Genomic DNA, 23,401 nt, shown 5'->3' on the forward strand with positions numbered 1-23,401 from the left:
TTAAAAATGGTAAATTTCATGTTATGTATATTTTAGAACAATAAGAGAACACAAAGAAAAATAAATTGTAAACCTAGTATGCTTTACTGATTTCAATATTCTACATGAATGAAACTGAAATGAACATTTTTCAGAAATAGAATAGAGAAGGTCTGTGACCTGCAGGTCTGCACTAAAGAACAACTAAAGTTACCGGGCGCGGTGGCTCACGCCTGTAATCCCAGCACTTTGGGAGGCCGAGGCGGGCGGGTCACAAGGTCAGGAGATCGAGACCATCCTGGTTAACACAGTGAAACCCGGTCTCTACTAAAAATACAAAAAATTAGCCGGGCGTGGTGGTGGGCGCCTGTAGTCCCAGCTACTTGGCAGGCCGAGGCAGGAGAATGGCGTGAACCCGGGAGGCGGAGTTTGCAGTGAGCCAAGATCGCGCCACTGCACTCCAACCTGGAGGTCCGTCTCAAAAAAAAAAAAAAGAACTACTAAAGGGAGTTTTAAAGGAGGATGGAAATGCAGACATGCAGAAAGGAATGAAGAGCAATGGAAAGCGTAAGTGTGTGTGTAAGGAACTGTCACAGAATAAATATAAATATTTAAATATAAAATATAAAAAATATTTATAAAAATATAAATATTTATTAAAAATATAAAGTTCAAAACCGGGCAATGCTAGTTTATGGTGTTAGAAGTTAGGATAGTGGAAAACTTTGGAGATGATGGGATGTTAATAAAAGGGAGAGGAAGGAAGGGGGTTGGAGAGCTAGCTGTCTTCTATTTCTTCAACACTTGGCAGTTACAGGGGTTTATTCACTTCGTGAGTAAATGTGCTGTGCTGCAAGCATACTCAGTGTGTGTGCGCTTTTCTGCATGTATGTTATGTTTTAATAAAAAGTTTTAAAAAATGGAATTGAATTGTTATTTGATCAAATAACTCTCAAAACCTGTCCTAACTACGTTATAATGGATGAGCCAGCTTGAATCTTCAGGTGTGATCCATAGCAATTGACTGTTGTTAACCGGAGTGAGGTGCCAGTTGCTGTGCTGAGTTCCAAAGCTGCACTTCTTGATAGCTGTGAACATTATGAGTATACACTGGAGTGCACATATTATAACATGCTATTGTTACCAAGCCATCATGAGGACGTACATTTGGAGTGTTTCCACCTGGGATGACACATTTATACACGTGTATTACCACATGCTTTCTAGTCTTCCGTGTGTTGAAATAACTTGCATTATTCAGAAAAGGATATCAATTTCCGGTGTCATCTGGAAGGTTAAACAGAGTAAAGTCAAATAGCTGAATTGCGTATTGAACCTGTGATTAATTGTGTTCCTGTTCATAATAATGAGGTCATTTGAGAGCCACCTAATGGCCTGCCACCACCCAACTAATTATCTAGAATTCCTACCATTGAAGACATTCTTCTCCATGAAAGGACTGTCTCTGGAACAAAATACAAGTATCTGACATAAATGAGAGCAATAGAAAATTATTAGGCCGAGTGCGGTGGTTCATGCCTGTAATCCCAGCACTGTGGGAGGCCGAGGTGGGTGGATCAGCTGAGGTCAGGAGTTCGAGACCAATCTGACCAACATGGTGAAATCCCGTCTCTACTAAAAATACACAAATTAGCTGTGCGTAGTGGTGCGTGCCTGTAATCCCAGCTACTCGGGAGGCTGAGGCAGGAGAATCACTTGAACCAGGGAGGCAGAGGTTGCAGTGAGCAGAGATCGAGCCACTGCACTCCAGCCTGGGTGACAGAGTGAGACTCCATCTCAAAAAAAAAAAAAAGAAAATTATTAGTACTTATTAGCATGCTTTAGTCTATTGGATTAGCTGGCAGAGTAAGCATTAATCGGAGGAATTGCCATCAGGATCAAGTATATTCATGAAGAGGAATAAAAGGTCTGCAGGATGAAGCAGTGCTCTAGAAGGGGGATGGCTGGGAGCTTGGGGAACTCAGAGAGCAGTCACTGGGGCCCCAGATGTAAGAAGAGGTGGGCTGAGCAACATGAAAGGAAGTGGTGCCTGGGGCATAATTGCACACAGCGCAGGCTCCTGCATGTGACACTGTTACATATCCTCAGTGCTTGAATGGACCACAGATATGTGCCCACCTTGGTGCGTGTACCCACTGGTTACACACACTTGTGCTTTTCAGCTCATATACCTCAGAAAATGAGGTGGAATAGGAATTTGGCCTCCTGAGAGGTAGTTCTCGAACTTACAACGTAGTTTTGCTCTTGGTGCAGAAATGGATAACCTGTGTATACTATTTCACAAGATGAATAATCAAAGAAATACATGAATGGAGTAATTTTCATCCTAAAGTAAACATTTGGTATTTAATATAATCTTAATTTAAAATCTATTTATGCAATTGCGATACTTAACGATGTAGTAGCAACTAGATTTTCGATATTGTATTATTTTTTGAATAATTTGGATAATGGAATTGTGCTTTGAGTTTTCATAAATTATGACACGGTGATATTTCTTGGACATTCTCTGCATACTTAAGCTAATGTTAATATCTAATTTTATGAGTTTTTTATTTTTTATTTATTTTTTGAGACGGAGTCTTGCTCTGTCGCCCAGTCTGGAGTGCAGTGGCGCGATCTTGGCTCACTGCAAGCTCTGCCTCCTGGGTTCACGCCATTCTCCTGCCTCAGCCTCCCAAGTAGCTGGGACTACAGGTTCCCGCCACCACGCCCGGCTAATTTTTTTGTATTTTTAATAGAGACGGGGTTTCACCGTGTTAGCCAGGATGGTCTCCATCTCCTGACCTCGTGATCCGCCCGCCTCGGCCTCCCAAAGTGCTGGGATTACAGGCGTGAGCCACCGTGCCTGGCCTAATTTTATGTTTGTTTTTTTTTGTTTGTTTGTTGTTGTTTTTTTAATGAATGAATGATTGATAATATTACTGAGAAATCTGAAAGAAAGTAATTTCAATGAGATAACCACTTCTTATAGGTACTTTGTTTTCAAATCAATCACACATAACATTCGAATTAGCTTTAAAAGGTCAATTTGTAGGCCAGGCGCGGTGGCTCACGCCTGTAATCCCAGCACTTTGGAAGGCTGAAGGAGGTGGATCACCTGAGGTCAGGGGTTTGAGACCAGCCTGGCCAGCATGGTGAAACAACCATCTCTGCTAAAAATACAAAAATTAGCTGGGCTTGGTGGCACATGTCTGTAGTCCCAGCTGCTCAGGAGGCTGAGACAGGAGAATTGCATGAGCCCAACAAGCAGAGGTTGCAGGGAGCTGAGATCTCACCAAGAGGCAGAGTTTGCAGTGAGATGAGATCATACCACTGCACTCCAGCCTGGATGACAGAGTGAGACTCTGTCTCAAACAAACAAAAAGGTGCCGGGTGTAGTGGTTCATGCCTGTAATCCCAGCACTTTAGGAGGCCAAGGTGGGAGGATCACCTGAGGTCAGGAGTTCGAAACCAGGCTGGCCAACATGGTGAAACCCCGTCTCTACTAAAAATACAAAAATTAGCCAGGTGTGGTGGCACATGCCTATAATCCCAGCTACTCGGGAGGCTGAGGTTGCAGTGAGGTGAGATCATGCCATTGCACTCCAGCCAGGGCGACAAGAGCGAAACTCCATCTCAAAAAAAAAAACCAAAAAGTCTATTTGTGAATATAGATAAATATTTAAAAATCTATTTTGTTATGTGTAGCCTTCAACATCTTTTACTTCATAGGTGCTCAATAAATATTTATTGAGTGCTCTCCAAAAGGAATAGACACCTGAGAGAATTATCTTGAAATAATCATATAGGTCAGGCAAATGGTTTATTTACTTGAATTATCTGAATGCCTTCATTCTTTCTTCAGTTTTCTTTTTTTATGCTTAAGATACAACTGGAACAGCATGAATTTTAAAAAGAACATTAGGTCACCACGACACGATAATAGAGAGTAATGGTTACAAGTAGCAGTTTTTCTTAGGACAGAAATCAGATCTGTTCAAAGGACAACTTGGCAAACTTTTGCAACTAAAATTGTTGATAGAAGAAATGTAAAGCTCCATGCTACTTAGCTTGGAGTGTTCCCATGCTGGGCAATTGGCAAGCTTTATCATCTGTAGAGATGGGTAAACTGTTTGTGGCTCACATTAACCATTAAGCTTTACTTTATGCTGCTTACACAGGTGCAAAAATGTGCGATAACTAGAATTGTTTTCATTCAATCAGTCTCCCTATTGTCAGACAGTGGAGTAGCTCTATATTATGTTTACTCTGGAAAATATAGCAATTTAGTTAATAATGAATCCAAAGTTCATAGGCACCCAATTCTTAATCATTTTTAGCTTTCATAAGCTTATAAATCTAAGCACAGTGGCTAGTCTGTTTTCTAAGAAAATGTTTTTCTGTGAGCTAAATCAAAACTGGTTGGCATTATTTTTCATGGCATGAATTTCCATATAGGATTCCTGGAGTGAATTCATTATTGCAAAACAAAATGCTAGCATGGGGGAAAGATTGCTTTTGCATTTGTGTGCATTTTTAGAGTTTTTTTTTTCCATTTCGACATTGCTGTTTTAATTATGTATCTTATATATTAAAAAATACTTTTTACTTAGTATTCATTTCTGTTTAATTCTGTATGTAATTCCTCTACATGTTTAAATTTCGATATTTAATTGTCAAAAGAATAACTTTTCTTCAAAGTAATGAGCATGCAATTTTAGGACCTGCCTTACACAGTCTAAATTGTCAAATTTAAGCCGTATCTCTCCCAAATTTCAGATTAGAACATACTACGTTTTGTTACTATAAAAAGTTTCTTATTAAACATTTGAACTTAAGCAGTTTATTATGTATTCTACAACATAAAATATATAAAATATAAATTTAAGGAAAATGCTGTCTAATATCTAACAATGTAGATGCACGTACAATATAATGTCTAACGTACACTTTTCTCATGTATCTTTCATTTTTTTTTTTTTTTTCTTTTTTTTGAGACGGAGTCTCCCTCTGTCGCCCAGGCCGGAGAGCAGTGGCATGCTCTCGGCTCATTGCAACCTCCACCTCCAGGGTTCAAGCAATTCTCTGCCTCAGCCTCCCGAGTAGCTGGGATTACAGGTGCCCGCCACCAGGCCTGGCTGATTTTTTTTGTATTTTTAGTAGAGATGGGGCCTCACCATCTTGGCCAGGCTAGTCTTGAACTCCTGACCTCATGATCCACCCACCTTGGCCTCCCAAAGTGCTGGGATTACAGGCATGAGCCACTGTGCCTGGCTGAATCTTTCGTTGTTAATTTACCCTCTTTGCAGTATGGTACACCTACCATCAACTGTGCTTCCATCTTCCAATTGGGAGATGCTCTGTTTTACCTTTTCCAGATAGTACCTAGCAGGGGGAGCCTGTCGGGCAGAGGTCCCTAACCTTTTAAAGTGGTACGAGGGACCAGTTTCATGGAAGAGAATTTTCCACAGATGGGGGAAGTAGGGGATGGTTTGGGGATGATTCAAGTGCATTACGTTTATTGTGCATTTTATTTCTATGTAATATATAATGAAATAATTATATAACTCACCATAATGTACAATCAGTGGGATTGTACTGTGCTTGTTTTCCTGCAACTAGATGGTCCCATCTAGGGGTGATGGAGACAGTGACAGATCATCAGGCATTCGATTCTCATAAGGAGTGCACAGTTTAGATCCCTCACGTGTGCAGCTCCCGATAGGGTTCACGCTCCTCTGAGAATCTAGTGCTGCCTCTGATCCGACAGGAGGTGGAGCTCAGGTGGTAATGCGAGCAGTGCAGAGTGGCTGTAAATATAGATGAAGCTTTGCTCGCCAGCCGGCCGCTCACCTCCTGCTGTGTGGCCTGGTTGCTAAAAGGCCACAGACCGGTATGAGGCCACAGCGGGGGCTGGGGACCCCTGCTCTAGGGATTAAGTGCTTCTGAAACAGCTTCTACTCAGCTTTCCTTATGGTCGTCGCACCTTCATCCTCAGGTCCAGAAATGCCAGGTGCTGCCCATTGCCATGCCTTTTTAAGATTCTAGAGAGTAAACTGGGTTGGTTTATGGCTTTCTCCATTGCTACTTTGAGTTTTAACTTTCTCAGGTTTTCGAAGTCAGTTATCATTCATTTGCTTTCTAAACTTTTAAGTTTATATCCTTCCCAGAACAAAATGTTTGAAAATGACTGTTGAACAAACATGTATTTTGGATACATTCATTTCTTTGATCTCAAATGTCTGTTTTATTTTTTTAATAGCTCTGTTAGTGAATGCATGTGTTGGCACAGGAGTTGCAATGTCAAATGCCTACAGGGGCCAGGCACGTGTTTTGGCTCCTCTCAAAATCCTGAACAGGTCAGGGTCAGAGTCAGTTAAGTTTGGGGGAATCCCAGAGCAATAAAACTTGTGTCCCATTTGGGACCTTATGGGAGGAGAACACTTGTTCCAGGCCAGAAGGCAGCAGCTGCAGGGGCGGGGTGGGGGGGGAGTAGAGATGACCATGTGACACAAGGTGGTGAGACAAAGGGTCTGAGGGTCCCCACCCTGCTGGTTCCCCATGGTTTGAACCTGAGGGGACAGTTTCAGAAGTTCCTGTATGTCCCCAGTGGGGGACATGGAAAGTAGGTGAGAGATGCAAGTCAGCGGCATTGCCATGGGGCGATGGCAGTGGGTGAGAGGCAAGGTAACGCCATGCAGAGCCTGCAAGGTAGGCTGCCTGCGCCAGGGCCGAGCAGAGTGCGTGTCTCACACAGAGGATCCATGACTCCAGGAAAGCTGAGCTGAGAGTTTTGGAGGTGATAGTGGAGGTGGGATTATTGCCTGGCCCTAACTATGTCAAGAAAACAGACCGCAGATCACAAGTGAAACCAAGGATTTCAACAGTGGATACAAGCAGGACCCCAGGAGACCAGCACCCGCTGCCTTCCTTAGGAAGTCCCCTAAATTGTTTCTTCCTGGAGATGCCATCTTGGGAACAGGAGGGGGTGGTGAACCATTGAGCCTAAGAAACAGCAGTGATGGACTTTGAACATTCAATTTGACTGAATATTGATCTGAAAGAGATATTTAAATTGAAAGAGACTGTTCAAGCAAGTGAAACTTTTAATTTGAAAGAGACTGAACTAGCTTTAAGTAGCAAATTTCAACGCTTCCCCTATCATCAGAAATTTTGTGCTCACAAGAAAGAGTAATGAGTTATAAAACCTGAAGAAGCCACATTTATCTTAAAATATTTGTTAGTGTACATGTTCAGATACGATTGGGTTCTCTCATTGAAATGTTGATTTTATTTGAATTCAATGAATGCCACTTCATTCGGTATTTTTTAAATCTTTTATGTATTTATTATGTTTGTTGCATCCAGTGGCATAATTGTTTGAATACAAAACTAAAGAAATTCAGGGAATTTCTCCCTAACATGCACTGTAATAGTTAAAACAGATACAGACAACTGCAGATTATGTTAGAATACAAGATTGTTATTTGGTATTTACCACAATTGCAAAATCAACTTCTCAAGGAAAGACAATTGGACTCCTTCAAATATCTTGATGTTCATGTGTTTGATGGCTGTAATATACATGTAAATTGTGGAGTATGACATACAAAAAATTATTGCTTTAAATACCATTATTGCTAGCCCCAAAGACAAAAAGACTTGCAAAACATAGCTAAGTGTATGTTTTTTTCACATAGCAGGCATTTGCCTCCCATTCTTTTTCCTCAATAAACAATAGGATAAAGGTCTAAAGCCTTGACTTTAGATTTGGAGTTGACAATCTGCACAATCCTTCTGCCCAAAGCCGTGAATGTCTTCTTGTGTAAGTGCGCGTGGGTGCGTGCGTGCGTGCCGCGCCTGCAGAGACTTAAGCTTTGGGATACAGGGTGACCGTGTCATAGCCCTCTGGGGGCTTCGTGCGGGCTCTTGCGTGGGTTTCGCAGTACAGCTCCCCTTCTATGAAGAAGTAGCCCTTTTGCTTGAGGTTGAGGTTGCAGTCAGCACACACGAAGCACTCAGGGTGCCGGTACTTATCCCGCGCCTTCACCACAGCACCGCTGTTGGGGAAGAAAACGAGCTCAAGTTAAGAAACCACAGAGCAAAAATATGAGACAAAGGAGAGAACCCAACAGAGAAGGCAGGTGTTCTCTATTTCAGTCAGGAAAGAATGGCCTCCAGCTGTGAAAGCAGGCACAGCCGTGAAGCTGTATGTAATTGTCATGGAGATCTAGGATATCCACAATAAACCATCCCATGTTTCTCTCTGATGTTGACGTGTGACTATTTTTCAGATTTTCAAACAAGTACTTTATAGAAAATTTGTAGGATCCTACTTCATGATCTTTCCCCATCGTTTCTTTGAAGCGGGAGACATGATGGGGACAAGACCAACCCCTCTGCAAAAGATTCTGCTTTTGATGCGGGTGGTTGTCTACCCAATGGAGAGTCTCTCTGATTGCTTTCCGTCTGGTGGTCCAGCCTCTATTCAATGGAGCAAGAGAAAACAGATCAAAGACGGCCGGGGGTGGTGGCTCACGCCGGTAATCCCAGCACTTTGGGAGGCCAAGGCAGGCGGATCACAAGGTCAGGAGATCGAGTCCATCCTGGCTAACATGGTGAAACCCCATCTGTACTAAAAAAATACAAAAAAATTAGCCAGGCGTGGTGGCAGGCGCCTGTAGTCCCAGCTACTCAGGAGGCTGAGGCAGGAGAATGGTGTGAACCTGGGAGGCGGAGGTTGCAGTGAGCCGAGATTGCGCCACTGCACTCCAGCCTGGGCGACAGAGCGAGACTGTCTCAAAACAAAACAAAACAAAACAAAAAAAAAAAAAGATAAAAGAGCAGAGATGGAATTCCTTTGGGGTGGGTGGACTGGCTTCTACTGTGAACAGTTTATTCCAACTTAGGCACAATGATTGCTTCTGGTAACGTCAGGCACTGTTGTATTTTACTGAGGGCCTCTCTGCTCCGAGCTCCCTGCCCTGCTTTGACCTTTTGGTCTCACGTTCCTCCTTTTGCCCTAACCAGGCTTATCCCCCACTGCCCTCTTGGGATGTATCCTGGCTAACCCGACAGAGGACACTTCAGTGTGTGAGTTCATGGCAGGGGAATGGAATAAGGGAATGGGGACGTGGCCACATGGCACGAATGCCGTGGAGATGTTAGAATTATCTTGGTTGACTTGATCCTGAACTAGCAAGTGTGGCTATTTAAACATAAGGTCCCTGCCGGGCACTGTGGCTCACACCTGTAATCCCAGCATTTTGGGAGGCCGAGGCGGGTGAATCACCTGAGGTCAGGAGTTTGAGACCAGCCTGGCCAACATGGTGAAACCCCCTCTCTACCAAAAAGACAAAAATTAGCCAGGTGTGGTGGTGGGTCCCTGTAATCCCAGCTACTGGGGAGGCTGAGGCAGGAGAATCACTTGAACCTGGGAGGCAGAGGTTGCAGTGAGCCAAGATTGCACCACTGCATTCCAGTCTGGGTGACAGAGCAAGGCTCTGTCTCTAAATAAATAAAAGTTCCCTTGTAATGGAAGCTGACAGTTTTTCAATATTTTGTTTCAACATTTGTGTAACTTACACTGGGTAAGGATAATGTATTTTAAGCAACATCCTCATGTTGCCTGTATTTGTTTCCCTGTGTTTATACAGAGGAGGATACTATGTATACTAAATGTACACATAGTTCATGTATGCATTTACTAAAGACTATACATTAACGGGGTGGGGGAGTTTAAAGTGAAGTCATGATTCTTAGACGTGACTTTTCAACATACATTTGGGGCACTTTCTTTTCATGAGACTCTATCTGAAATTATAAGTCAAAATTGCTGATTCATATGATGTGACAATTTGGAGGTATATCTAAGGAGTGACAGTCACTATGTGCTAAATGTTGGGGACCTTAACGTTTCAAGTTGATGAATAGAAATTTGGTTTTCATAGTCGCCTTTAGTCTATAGTCTTAAAGTGGAAGAAGTGAACTGTCGCCAAGCTGTATCATAAATTCCAGGGTTAAAAATGAAACTTACACTATGCCACTCCCACATTTGTCACAGAGCGGCATCCTCTGTGCCCCGCCTGAACCGCCATGGACTTTCGTCACCGGAGCTCTCACACTCCGCGTTCCAGCCGGACGGTCATCTGAAAAACAAAGCGTTTCCATTTATGGCTAGGGAACAGCTGGCTGCAGCTTGTGCTTGGCTTCTATTTTAAAGTGTGCACTTTAACCTTAAGTTGCATCTGCACCCTCATTCCGAAAGGAGCAGGACTGATGCAATCATAAGGGACGCTGTTCTGAAATAGGGCATTACAGAATGGAATCAGTGAAAACATTTATTTTGTTGTTGTGGTTGGAGGAAACGCTCAGAGGAGCAGAGGGCATTATTATTTTTTACTGTGGCAGAATATACATAAAATTTACCATTTTCACCATGTTTACGGGTGCAATTCAGTGACATTAGGTACATTCAAAATGTTGTGCGAGCACTGTCAATATCCACCTCCAGAACTATTTGTTCACCTCACAGAAACTCTGTACCCACGAAACAGTAACTCCCCGCGCTCCTGCTCAGAACCCCTGGTAACTTCTGTTTTACGTTGTGTCTCTTGGATTTGCCTGTTCTGATCTCTCGAATGAATGGAATCATACAACATTTGCCTCTTTATGTCTGGCTTCTTTCACTTCACATAATGTTTTCAAAGTTCATTCATGGTGCACCGTGTGTCAGAATTTAATTCCTTTGAAGACTGAATAATATTTCATTGTATGTGTATACTACATTTTGCTTATCCATTCATCAGTCAATGGACATTGGGTGTTTTCCCTCTTTGGGCAATTGTGAATAAGATAAATGCTGGCATACAGGCTGGGCGCAGTGGCTCACGCCTGTAATCCCAGCACTCTGGGAGGTGGAGGCAGGTGGATCACGAGGTCAGGAGTTTGAGACCAGCCTGGCCAAGAGATAAAACCCCATCTCTACTAAAAATACAAAAATTAGCCAGGCGCGGTGGCGGATGCCTGTGATCCCAGCTACTCGGGAGGCTGAGGCAGGAGAATTGCTTGAACCCAGGAGGCAGAGGTTGCAGTGAGCCAAGATCGCGCCACTCACTCTAGCCTGGGCGACAGAGCAAGACTCCATCTCAAAAAAAAAAAAAAAAAGAATCTGTTTGGGTCCCTGCTTTCAAGTGTTTTGGGGTATATTCGTAGGAGTGGGGCTGCAGGGTCACATGGTAATTCTGTGTTTAACTTTTCGAGGGGCTGCCATCCTCTCCCAGGGTTGCTCCATGTTACCTTCCCATCAGTAACACACAGAGTTCCCATTTCTCCATACCCTCACCAATACTTGTTATTCTCCATGTTTTCCACAGTAGCCATCCTAATGGGACATTTTGCATTTTTGTGTGGCTTTTTAAGGACAGTCTATATCTTTTGGGCATGGAGAAGCATAGGTCAGGGCAGGAGCCCTGAAGATGACGGGAGTGGGCTGGAGACCCAGGTCTGTGGTTCACTGGCTGTGTGGCCTTTCACAAGGCCACCTGCCCATCCCTCAGCCTCTCATTTGCTAAGTAGGGCAAATAATAGGCTCACCTCGCCAAGTTCCTGTGAGGATTACATGATACTATATGCAAAATACTTCGCACAGAACATGGAAGCACAGTAAGGGTTTTTAGAGCGTTGTTTAGTTTTTGATGGTGGTGATACTCCAGAGTGTGGGGGGGAGGCTGAGAAGTTTGACAATATTCATTTAAAATGCTATCTCATGATCTGTAAGCCGAGCTAGCCCTTGACTACCATTAATGCAATTTGTCTTTGGTGTCTTTTGGTGACTTCACTTGGTGGCTACTTGGACACGTCCTGGAATCTCCTTTTTAAAATGAGGCATCAGCCATATCCTATCCTTCTGAGCAAAAATTCATCTGGCTCCCAATGAAAACCAAGTTTTAAACTTTTGTTCCCAGTATGTTTGCTGTCCTCCCCGTCCCGCCTGATGCGGTGGCCTCTATCAATACGTTTCAGCAGGTGTCAGCGGCTGCTCACCAGAGCCATCGTCCACCATTCCCTGGAGCACTCTGAAGGAGCCCGACTGGCGAGGCTGTGTGGGCTCATTCTGATTGTCGTGGAGCATCCGGTACACATCCGACTCGGGGGGCACCGAGGCCATGGGCTCGCTGAAACACAGGCACGGCGGGGAGCATCGTCAGATGCTGGGAGGCACCAGACGTGCAAGAGGCCACAGACATCAATACTCAGCCATTACTCTGTGCACAGCCACTCCTGAACAGAGGTCTAGTATTTTCAAGTGAATCTCTAGTATAGTTAAAAGCATAATGTGAATTCACATGGCTGCCTTGGAAATGCCATTGGGCAAGAAATCGAGGAGTCGCACCCACACTCCTCCACTTGGCAAAATACTTTGGAAGGAAACTAAAAGATAATTGTCAGGAAATAGTAATTAAGAAAAACAAGACTTGAGTCTGATGGATACATAATGATAGATGTGAACAAAATTAACTTTTCCCAGAGAAAAGGCAATATACACATGACAGAAAGTGCAGCAGTGAGCACTCAGATTATTCTCAGTCATCAAATTGTCAGTAAAATTCACATTCACTTTTGATATTAAACAAAAAGTATATGGTTTAATATGCTTTTAGTTTTAAGGCTAATTTGTTAACCCCTGGAAATAACAACGGTATCATTTTACTTGTAAATTCTAGAAATTTAACCTCTCAGGGTTTGAAAGCCTGTAATGTAGAAACTTACATTTTTATATCTGCTATAATTGACTGCACTGTCTTTTAAAAATAGCCACATTAAAATTCATTTACAATAATGACAGCAGCTTTAACATGCTTTCTACAAATATATTCATAATGGACAATAAAGAATTTCATAATACTATATGTTAAGCACTAAATACTTTATTATTTTATATCATTTTATTGCATTATCTAGAAAACATACTATCTGTAATATTTTTATTCCTTATGTCATATTTGCAAATGGCTTTGAGATATCTTACACTACTATTAGTTCAATGTGTTCATCCGAAGAGATAGCTTTGGGATATCACTATTTAACACTCTTAAGCATTGTAATAATTTAATTTATAAATAGTGATTCTATAATAGTGAAAGAATAAGATTTTATCCTATAATAAATCTTTTTAATCAAAATCTTTATGGCAAAAGCACTGTGAACAAATAGTTATAACAAAGAAAAAATTAGTCAAAAAGAGACCAGCAAAAATTAAATATCTACATTAACAGCCTGAGGGTATTCACCTAAAAACCTTTATGCACAATAAACATTGTAAATGGGTAAATAATGGCCTCTCCACAAGCTGCTATCAGAACAGAGAAGAATCATCTCATAAAATTCCTCTAAATCTCCCACCTCCTTCCTAATTTTTGATCCCCAAAGGACAGACATAGGGTATACTAGATTATAAATAACTTTGAGAAGTATTACACCAGACATTTGTAAAGTGCATTGTAGCTTTCGAGAGACATATACATTTGGTCCTTACATGATTTCATTTTATTGCTATCTGACACATAAAGCTCTACAGATAATTCCTCAAATCACCTTTATCATCAAGCCTAGATATTTGCAGTAAATCCTTAGTATTTTAAAAAAGCTTTTCACATAGCTTTCTTTCCATTAAGACAATGTTAAAAGACACCAGTAAAGTTGACATTGCCCACGTGTTTAGTTAATATGCCCATGGTTCAAAGAGACTCATATTACCTCATCAAAGGTGTTTCCCCTAGGGCTGTTGAAACCTGACCCTGGAGTGTTTCCATAATATTGTCATCTGAGTACAACTGCATAGGTGTATTAAACTGAGCATGTACAATCTTCACACCAGGAAGTTCCATTTCCAAAGGAACGTTAGGGGCCAGCTTAGCCGCAACTTTCAAGTCACCTGGGCAAATGGTACTAACAGTACTGACAGAAGAAGGGGTGCTGCGTCCACTGCCACAGTCAATCCCGGAGGGAGTACTGCATCCACTGTGTTAATGACCACGTTACACAGAGATGGCACAGGGAGCCAGACAGTCCAGACAGAAGAACACAGAGAACACGTACAGAGAGGTTAAAAGGAATTGAAGACAAAAGTGAGAGGTGAATTACATCAAAATAAAACCAAATCTTGATTTGTCACTAGAATTTATTTAAAAAGGGAAGATGTTGAAAAATTCGTGATTGAAAAAAGTTTAATTAAAAGGTACAGGTGATACTGCATTTTTTGGCTCAGTTCTACTAGGCAATGTGTAAGTTGAGGGTTACATGCAGAAAAATTTGTATACGAGGTAAGTAGAAAAGATGCAGCTATCCTTGCTTTTTAAAAATAGGCCAAAGACTTTAAAACTGGTCAATATCACAGACAAATGATGAAGGAAAATTACATTGGCTGGACATCCTTTTACATTTCTGAAGTGCAACATTTAAAATTAAAGTTTTAATGAACACCGAATATGCAGCATGAAGATGCAATCACATATTTGGGCTCAACATTTCAAAATCAGAAGTATATTTCAGTAATAGAGTTGAACTTTAATTGAATAGTAATTGGTAACTTGTAGGTTTTATGGTACAGATGTTTTAAGGCTATCTTGTAAATATTTTGTTACTATTTTAACATTTTCTATTTTTACTCTTTAATTCTGTGAGGAGTACACTTTAAGACAACTGTTCAGTGGTTTAATACAAGCCCTAGAAAAAACCAATAAATGCTTATCACCTTGAAATTAATGATTAGAGGAGAAATAAGGTGGTGTTTCACTCTTTCAATGCTTATATTTCTTACATAGCTATTTTATGCACAATTTCAGAAGCACACATCTATTCCCAGGCATATTTCCCTTTTCCTTTTAAAGATACATTTCAGGGACTAATTAAAACATCAAAGGCCAGTCATGCAAATCAAAGAACTAGGGAGATTTCACATTCTGTTTGGAAACTGGATAGGGGTCAGTTGACAACTGACATGCTAGTGACTAAAAAGTCCATTTTTCCACATGCATGAGAGATACCAAGAGATTTTTGTAAGAAAAGCATAGTCATTTAAGACAAAGCAAAAAGAAATATTAGTATTAATGTAAACATTTATCATACTTTCCAGTTAGTGTTGCCGTAAGCTCAAGACAGAGAATGGATGTATATGGTGTGTTTACCTCTAAGTCAAGATTGTCTCTGGTCTCAAGTGTAGCCCCATATCTGCATTTACTCTCTAGAGGGATTAATGCTAACTTCAGCCCATATAAAGATAAGAAACCAGAAGGATATGGGGCAGTAACTTTTTCTGCTCCAGCAATGTTGCAGCCTGATTAGTCTGGAGAACTCACGTCACTAAATGGGTTTAAGTTTTTTTTTGTCTGTGTTATCCAGTTTACCTACCTACACAACCTAAACCAGACAGGTGCATACGAGCTTGCTCCTTCACTGGCTGCCTTTTGAGAACCTGTCGAAAACCTACTCTGTACATTGTTTAGATCACATAACAAAATGTCAAGTGGCCTATTCACCATTTTTGTAGGGTCTATGGTGACTCTTGAAATGGACTTCAGCTGGTAAAAGAATATGAGTACATTTTCAGTTGTAGCGCAGTTTAGTCAGGATCACATGGATTTAACCTGAATGTAGTGAAGCTTATGAAATCAGTTTAGGGATTTGAAACACAGAGTTAAATCCTGGGAGACTTCGGCCTCCCAGTTAAGAACCTATTCAACAAGCATTTATAACTACTCTCACCCTACTGTGTGCCAGACATAGTGCCCGTACTGGGTAGATAAACTATGATCAATTTAGAACTTTTAGTTATGCCATGTTTTGTAGCGGCTATTAGTAATATTTTTCTGCTATAAAAGCCATGTATAACTTTTGACTCCTCCAAAACTTAACTACCAATAGCCTACTGTTGAACGGAAGTTTTACAGATAAAGTCTATTAACACACAAATAGACTACTATCTATGTGTATTTTATACATCCATGGCATATCTTTTTCTTAATTTTTTTGATATTTCAAGGCTACCGTTAGTGACTTTTTTCAAATTGTCGCAAATCTCCAAAAGTTTTTCCAACATATTTATTGGAAAAAAATCCACATATAAGTGAACTTGCACAGTTCAAACCCGTGTTCTCAGGGTCAACAGTATATGCATATTTGTGCACTATGTAATTTTAGTTAAACATGCATTCCCAGTTCCTTTATCAATCAGGCCCATGTCTATTAAATACATGAGAAATGAACCCTAAGCAATAAGGATGAACTTTTAGAAATTTCTGGGCCAATTTAAAAAGATCTTTTAAACTGATCCTTTAAGTAAACAAGTTTTCATGGATTCCAGTCACTGTGGGTATCACTGGGGATAGCGTCATGGGTCACCACGACCTGTTCCTGATGACCAGGAAAGGTAGCTGCTAATGAGATTTTCTGAGGTTGACCTAGTGACTTGGCAAGGCCACTTGTGAGGTTGATAACACACTCAACTACTTCATGCCCACATATGTCATTTGACAGATTGCTAATTTCTCTGGGGTGTGTACAGACATTTTGGGGCATACTTCTGGAAGCAACTTGTCCAAAAACCACTCATAGGATTGTATTTTATCATTTGGATCTAAAATACCTTACATATGTATTTAATTGTAGCTTTAGCCTTAAAAATTTTACATATTTGCATATGAAAACACCAGTCTTTTAAAAGGCTTGTTATGATGAAATAATCAAAAGAACTATAGCTAATGGTAAAACCCCAGGGAAATTATGCTGTTAACAATTTAACAGGTCCAACTTACTTTTTTTTTTTTTTTTTTTGAGACAGAGTCTCACTCTGTTACCCAGCTGGAGCGCAGTGGCGCAATCTTGGCTCAACCGCAACCTCTGCCTCCGGCTTCAAGTGATTCTCATGCCTCAGTCTCCTGAGTAGCTGGGATTACAGTCGTGCGCCACCATGCCCAGCTAATTTTTCTATTTTTAGTAGAGATGGGGTTTCATCACATTGGCCAGGCTGGTCTCAAACTCCTGACCTCAGGTGACCTGCTCACCTGGGCCTCCCAAAGTTCTGGGACTACAAGTGTGAGCCACCACACCCAGCACTAGCATGTCCAACTTACTTTTGATTAAAGAAGTTCATTAACAGTGTAGTTATAGGGTGACTATAGTTAACAACAATTATTTGTATATTTCAAAATAACTAGAGGAGTGGATGTGGAATGTTCCCAAGCACAAAGAAAGTGACTGCTCGAGGTGATGGATACCCCAATTATCCTGATTTGATCATTATACATTGTATGCATCTATCAAAACAGTACACGTACCCCATAAACATGTACAAGTAGTATGCACCTGAAAAAAACTACATTTGTTTTAAAAGTTAAAAACAAATATAGCTGTAGGTTGGTATGTAGCCACTCACAATTCCACCTTGATGAAGAATATTTTGGTGGGAACAAAAAATTCAGAAGTTACAGCAAATAGTGAGGAGGGAACAGGAAGAGAAGAAGGATGTTGGGGGCACTCATAATTTTTTTTTTTTTTTTTGAGATGGAGTCTCACACTTGTTGCAGTGGCGTGATCTCAGCTCACTACAACCTCCGCCTCCCAGGCTCAAGAGATTCTCCTGCCTCAGCCTCCCAAGTAGCTGGGATTACAGGCACCCGCCACCACGCCCAGCTGATTTTTTGTATTTTTAGTAGACATGGAGTTACACCATGTTGGCCAGTGTGGTCTCAAACTCCTGCCCTTGTGATTCGCCCACCTCTGTCTCCCAAAGTGCTGGGATTACAGGCGTGAGCCACCGCACCAGGCCTTATAATTCTTTAAGATTTGTGCACTGGCATCTGTTTTTTAAGCAAACCCTCTCATTTCTGTTTCTCTCCTCTCTTCCAAATTCAGCTATATTAAAAGGTGTTATCTTCAAATGACAACATCATGAGTGGCTTGTCATTATCCCTATGTTTAAGTTAAAATGAAAATTTTTTTAAAAGGCAATTATATACCTAGGATTCTCTGACTTTCCTGACTTTTATAAAATTAAATGTTACAGGTTTTTAGTAAAGGCAGGATATGTGTTACTCTAACGTATCACTTTATTCAAGCCTTCTGAAGCCCCAGAGCTTGTGTGAGTGGACTCAGTCACACTAACCTGAAAAGAACGCAAGTGATTAATTTTACTATGCTTCTTTGGGAAGTTGTATATATTCAACAGTAAAATATCACATCCTTTTAACTTTAAATCCAGTGTTTTGTTATTGGGGTTGGGTTGGGGTGGGGAAGCTGCTGAAAGTGGAGAAACGGAAAAGATGCAGATGAGAACAGAGTAGGAACAAGGGAACACACAGAGAGAAGCAGGAGAGGACACAGAGCTGCCAGCATTGGGAGCGAGACGGCTCTGGACTCTTCTTGCCACTTGCTCGGGAAGTGTTGTGCACCCTCAGGATTTGATTCCTTTATCCAGTGAGCATTTATTGGGCATTTATTTTGTCTGTTTGTAGATGGTCACTTATCGAGCATTTATTCTGCCTCATTTCTAGGTGCTGGGGGTATAATGTTGAGCCAGTCAGACCAGGCCCCTGCAGACACTGAGCTCACGTTCTAGTGGGGGAAGATGTGTTTGCTCATGTTGCCTTCTTAACACCTTTCTCCTGCTTCTCCGGTCCAGGGCTCTTTTCTGGATCTGATACCACAAGAATTGTCTGGCACATTTTGAGACACTCACCTGGCTCTGCCTGTAGCTTACTGACAGGTCTGGACATGGAAACCATACAGCAGGGATGACCCACTGTCCACAGCTTATGACAGGAGTCATAAGCTCGGGCGTCTAGAGGGGCCAGGAGGTCACACATGTGTGAAAATGGGCCACGTCTCACACACTTAAGAGTGATGTGCATATTTTCACAAGATGGTGAGTTTAAATGTTCTGTCTAAAGGCACTTAAATTCTTTTTTTTAAAAAAACAAAAGAGTTAAATAAAACATGCCTGTGAAATAAATCCACCTATGGGCCACCAGTTTGCAACAGCTGTGGTAAATCATATTCAATGTTCCTGTCGGAATCAATCCAGTCTAACCACCAGCTTCCTTCCTGTGGGCTGACTGGCTTAGCTGAGGTCAGAAGGATGGAACTGAGGTTTCCTGAAGTCACTGTTTCCTGATTTGGCAATACAGGGCATTATTTTCTTTCCCCTTAGGTTGGAGTTCAATTTCTAGAGAAGATATTTGAAAAGGATGATCTGAAGATGATCAGTTTCTCTACTGAGAGACGAGAAGGAAGAGCTTGCTCCTTATCATTCTGGCTTGTTCACCTGATTCCTTGCTCCTAACTGGGGCTGGTTTCCATGCTTGCTTCTGCTGGCGGGGCTTTCCTGACCTGGGATAGACATACTGACTGCCCGACTCAAAGGTCACGGTGTTCTGGATGGGATCCCCAGAGCCTCAGGGGTGTTCGCTATAAATATACGTGGTGATTGCATACAATTTCACAGCTCTGTCATCTTGACAATATTTACTCTTGGAAATGAAAGTTATTTGGCTTCTGTTCTCTGCCAAGTGAGTTTGTTTCTTTTTGCTTTTGAAATAAGCTTCGCAATGAGAAAAGCCACTCCAAACATCTACAAGTTACTTTTCTTGATGATTAGTAAGAACTTATTTACGAAGCATGCACTGCAAACTTCACAATCTCAGAGCTTATGACCTGCTTCGGCCCGGGATTATGAAAGGTTTGGGCCGAATATTGTGCTTGTGTTCAAAGTAGTTCACATCCTGTAAAAACAAAGCGTTAAAAAGGCCCCTCAGTGGAAGACGAATACTTTTTCAGATAAGATTAAACGAATGATAATTGTACAGAGAGGATTATTTACCACCAACTATTGTCATAACTAAGAAAGGTGATGACGGAACCAGGATGATCTCTTCTTTTCAGCCATCTATCCACTAAACGGTCAGGCACTGGCGGATTGGACCCCACAACAATTAGAAACATGTTTTAGATGCTTGTCTTTAAAGGAGAAATCTGATAGTGCCTTCAGGAAAGTAAAAATAAAACAGCAAGAGCTGGACTTTTGAAAAGAAAAGAAACCATACTATCACTGTTAGGTACACTGTGGCCAGAACAGAGTCGGATACTTACTTTTGAGGCGAGCTAGGAATGAGACCCCGCAGCTGTCCATGAAGCGCATCTTGTATATTGCTAGTTGAATAGAGCCCAATTGGCGAGTTATAGGAAGCGCTCACTACCTGTCTTTTGTCATCAATGTTTGCAGCTGCAACAAAAGGCTGGGCCCTTCTGTTGTGCGCGGTACCAATGGGTTTGAATTCCTGTACAATGGCAGACAAAATACACAGAGCCACACAGCGCACAAGAAAGCCGTTAGTGAGCGAAACCAACAGCATCACTATTGTTAATAAAGGCATCTTTACCCACGCTGAGATTGAAGGAAAGATTAGAGGAGGAGTTAGCCATAAACTTTTCCATGGTTTTCTCTGAGCTTTACATGTGCCATATTCACCGACCAAATGTTAAGGTGAAAAGGAACTGACCTTATTTAAAATATTATAAAGAAATTTAAACATTGCACCTCTTATCTGCCCCTGACTTCTTCATCTATAGCTTTAAGAAATTCTAATGACTCGTTTGAATACAGACATTTTGTGTCAGAAATGGGATTTTTGGCTTGAAAAATATACTTAACATTTTCTCAAGTAGAATTTACATATGGTTTCTCTTCTATTGATATATTGATAAACTTTCCCCCATTTTGAGACATGAGGGAACAAAACAAGGAGAATGGGCATTTATGAATAATTAACTACACTGAATCATTTAAACTAAGCCCGGTAAAAACTCGTTTTTAAAAACACCTTTAAAAACAAAGTTCTTCACTTGGATTAAGCTATAATCTTAATTTTAGAAAAAGCAACTGAAAGACTCTTTTTATGAAAGCAGGAATAACATACACAACCCCCCCCCGCCTTTTACACTGTGATGATTTCATGTTGTGTGTTTGAAGACCTCCTCATGTTTACTCTAGTCCCCAAAAGACTAAAGTCAGTAATTCAGAGACAGAAAATGTGTATGATTCACAGGAGGATTTTCACTTTATTCCTTGGGGAAAGGACCAAACAGCAGAGTCCTCGACCCTGAGTTTGAAACATGTCTGAATGATCTAAAATCCTATATTTTTTTTTTAATGTGGGAATCATGTTTTCCAGTTTTTGTACAGATTTATAATTTTGTAAAGCCTTTAAAACTTTTTTCTTCTAAGCAACAGAAGAAAACCAGAAGAGAATGCTCAATTACAGGTCAGCTGATTTCTCTTTCCAAATCTTTTTTTAAAATATTTATTTATTTATGAGACAGAGTTTCACTCTTGTTGCCCAGGCTGGAGTGCAATGGCACAATCTCGGCTCACTCAAACCTCCGCCTCCCTGGTTCAGGCGATTCTCCTGCCTCAGTAGCTGGGATTACAGGTGTGCACCACCACACCCAGCTAATTTTTGTATTTTTAGTAGAGACAGGGTTTCACCGTGTTGGCCCAGCTGGTCTTGAACTCCTGACCTCAGGTGATCCACTCTCCTTGGCCTCCCAGAGTGCTGGGATTATAGGCATCGGCCACCGCGCCCAGCCCCAAATCTTTCTATTTGGCAGAATTAGTAAGATAAATCTTTCTAATACTATTTTCCTTTACACATTCACATCAACTTCATTTACTTTCGTGAATGTGGCACCAGTGTTCCAGATTTGAAATAGTACAAACATATATAATTATTTGAAATAATACTGGAAAGCGATGATTGTCTTTAAAACATTAAAAGATCCTGTAATATTTAGTTTTCTCCTTTTCATTTCAGGTAAGTTGTGGGTTATGCTTTTCTGTTAGAAAATAGACTGTCAAAAACCAAAAGAAGAAAAAGAAGCAGGAGGAAAGAAGAGAGAGTGTCTCTCTTCCCTAGGTGTAAGACCAGAGTTTTTCATCGAAGATTCTTGTGCCTGAGAATATGAACAACTTCCTGTAGGGACCCCAGCTACAAAACGCTTTCTTTCAGTTCTTCTGAGTATCCTCCTTCTTCTACTATCTAGGCCTATTGGCAAAGCTCACTTAAAAAAGCAAAAATTATGCTAGGGCAATGGGGTGCAGCTTCAAATCCTAGCCTAGGAGTCTTTGACTCCACCTGCCCCAAATCTCAGGGGACCTGAGAATCTGTGATGGGGTAAAGAAAAGCTTTTCTCTCGCCAACCTTGGACAGCATATTTTAACAGCCTCCTGAACCCAAAAAGAAGGTCTGAGTTGAATCCCATTTAGTCTATGATTTTGTAGTGTGATTGAGTTGGCTGATATCTTGTTCACTTAACTTTTTTCCTTCATAGTAATTGCTCACAGCCAAGGAGTTGATTAACATTATTGTAGCTGCTCTTAGGTAGAATGACCCAAACCATCAAATGTAGCTTTAGAAAAATGCCTAATCCTAGAGCCTGTGAAAATGTGTGTAGCTAAACATTTATAAATGGTGCAATCTAATTGTTTTAGCTGATTTATTAGTGAATTTGGATTGGCTGAGTTTTGTGATTAACCAGTATAATTAGCCATTATTATGGCATGAAAAACTAGAAATAATTGTAAGTAATGACAATGGCCATGATTCAAGCCTTTTTGATATGAGAGAAGACAGCACACTAATTGCCTAACTGCCTAGTTTAGTTTTGGTGGATTATAAGTCTCTTGGGCTAATTAAAGAATCAGGCAGTACTGAATCACTTAAGTTTTGTGGAGCTTAGCTTTTTTTTTTTTTTTTTTTTTTTTTTTTTTTTTTTTAAAGAAAGTAAGGCCTGCCTTAAAGTCTTGGTAAATAGAATTGAATTAATAAAAACTAACATAATATAATGGCTTTATGGAAAATACCTCTGCCCTTATTTCTTCTTAGCCTTAAGATGATAAATAAATATAGGTAATGTTGTCCTATAAATAAGGCAACTTCTCTGAAAATATTTGTGCATTAATAATCTCTAGCAGAATTTCTAAATAGCAGCATGTAAGTTAATCAGCTCCAAGCAATTTCTTTGCAATTTTCGGTTTTGATTATACATATATTGCAAAGATCACAAATGTGTAATTTGTTAAAAAAAAAACCAACCACCTCTATTTTACATTCAGATCATAAAAGGAAGTGTTTCTAATACAGGCTGCAAACATTTTTATTTAGGCTTTGCAAAGCATTAGTTTATGGGCTTTTAGAGTCATTCCAAAAAGCACAATGAAGTGTATACACCAAAGGTTAACAAGAAATTTAAGTGGGGCACTGAGAGGCAACATTCTATCCAAGGCTTACATCACTGTTGATGGTCAAATGTAATCAAAAGACAAAACCAATTAGAAGTCCGCTGTTCCACTTTAATTCATTTTTAT

General features: G+C 40.7%; 1 protein-coding gene and 1 long non-coding RNA gene across 5 annotated transcripts in view; one reads left to right on the forward strand and one right to left on the reverse strand.

Moving 5' to 3' along the window:
• The window catches only part of LOC129481329 (uncharacterized), a 30,440-nt gene extending 17,549 nt beyond the window's left edge, over nucleotides 1–12,891 (forward strand). The window contains exon 4 of the long non-coding RNA XR_008657351.2: nucleotides 12,007–12,891. This is a non-coding gene — a long non-coding RNA (uncharacterized lncRNA). The remainder of the gene's footprint in view (nucleotides 1–12,006) is intronic.
• PDLIM3 (PDZ and LIM domain 3) overlaps nucleotides 7,071–23,401 on the reverse strand; it is a 34,009-nt gene continuing 17,678 nt past the window's right edge. For 2 of the 4 annotated variants that reach the window (XM_055276595.1, XM_055276594.1), the window contains 4 exons: nucleotides 19,693–19,760; nucleotides 12,028–12,158; nucleotides 10,019–10,130; nucleotides 7,071–8,042 (listed from right to left, as the gene is read on the reverse strand). In XM_055276595.1, coding sequence (XP_055132570.1) covers nucleotides 7,853–8,042; nucleotides 10,019–10,130; nucleotides 12,028–12,158; nucleotides 19,693–19,760 — 501 coding nt within the window. In that variant the 3' untranslated portion in view covers nucleotides 7,071–7,852. Of the gene's footprint in view, nucleotides 8,043–10,018; nucleotides 10,131–12,027; nucleotides 12,159–13,740; nucleotides 14,005–19,692; nucleotides 19,761–20,127; nucleotides 20,316–23,401 lie in introns of all 4 variants that reach the window. The other 2 variants (XM_055276592.1, XM_055276593.1) reach the window with 2 other exon arrangements.

This window comes from Symphalangus syndactylus, chromosome 4, assembly GCF_028878055.3.
Source record: "Symphalangus syndactylus isolate Jambi chromosome 4, NHGRI_mSymSyn1-v2.1_pri, whole genome shotgun sequence".
Classification (NCBI taxonomy): Eukaryota; Metazoa; Chordata; class Mammalia; order Primates; family Hylobatidae; genus Symphalangus; species Symphalangus syndactylus.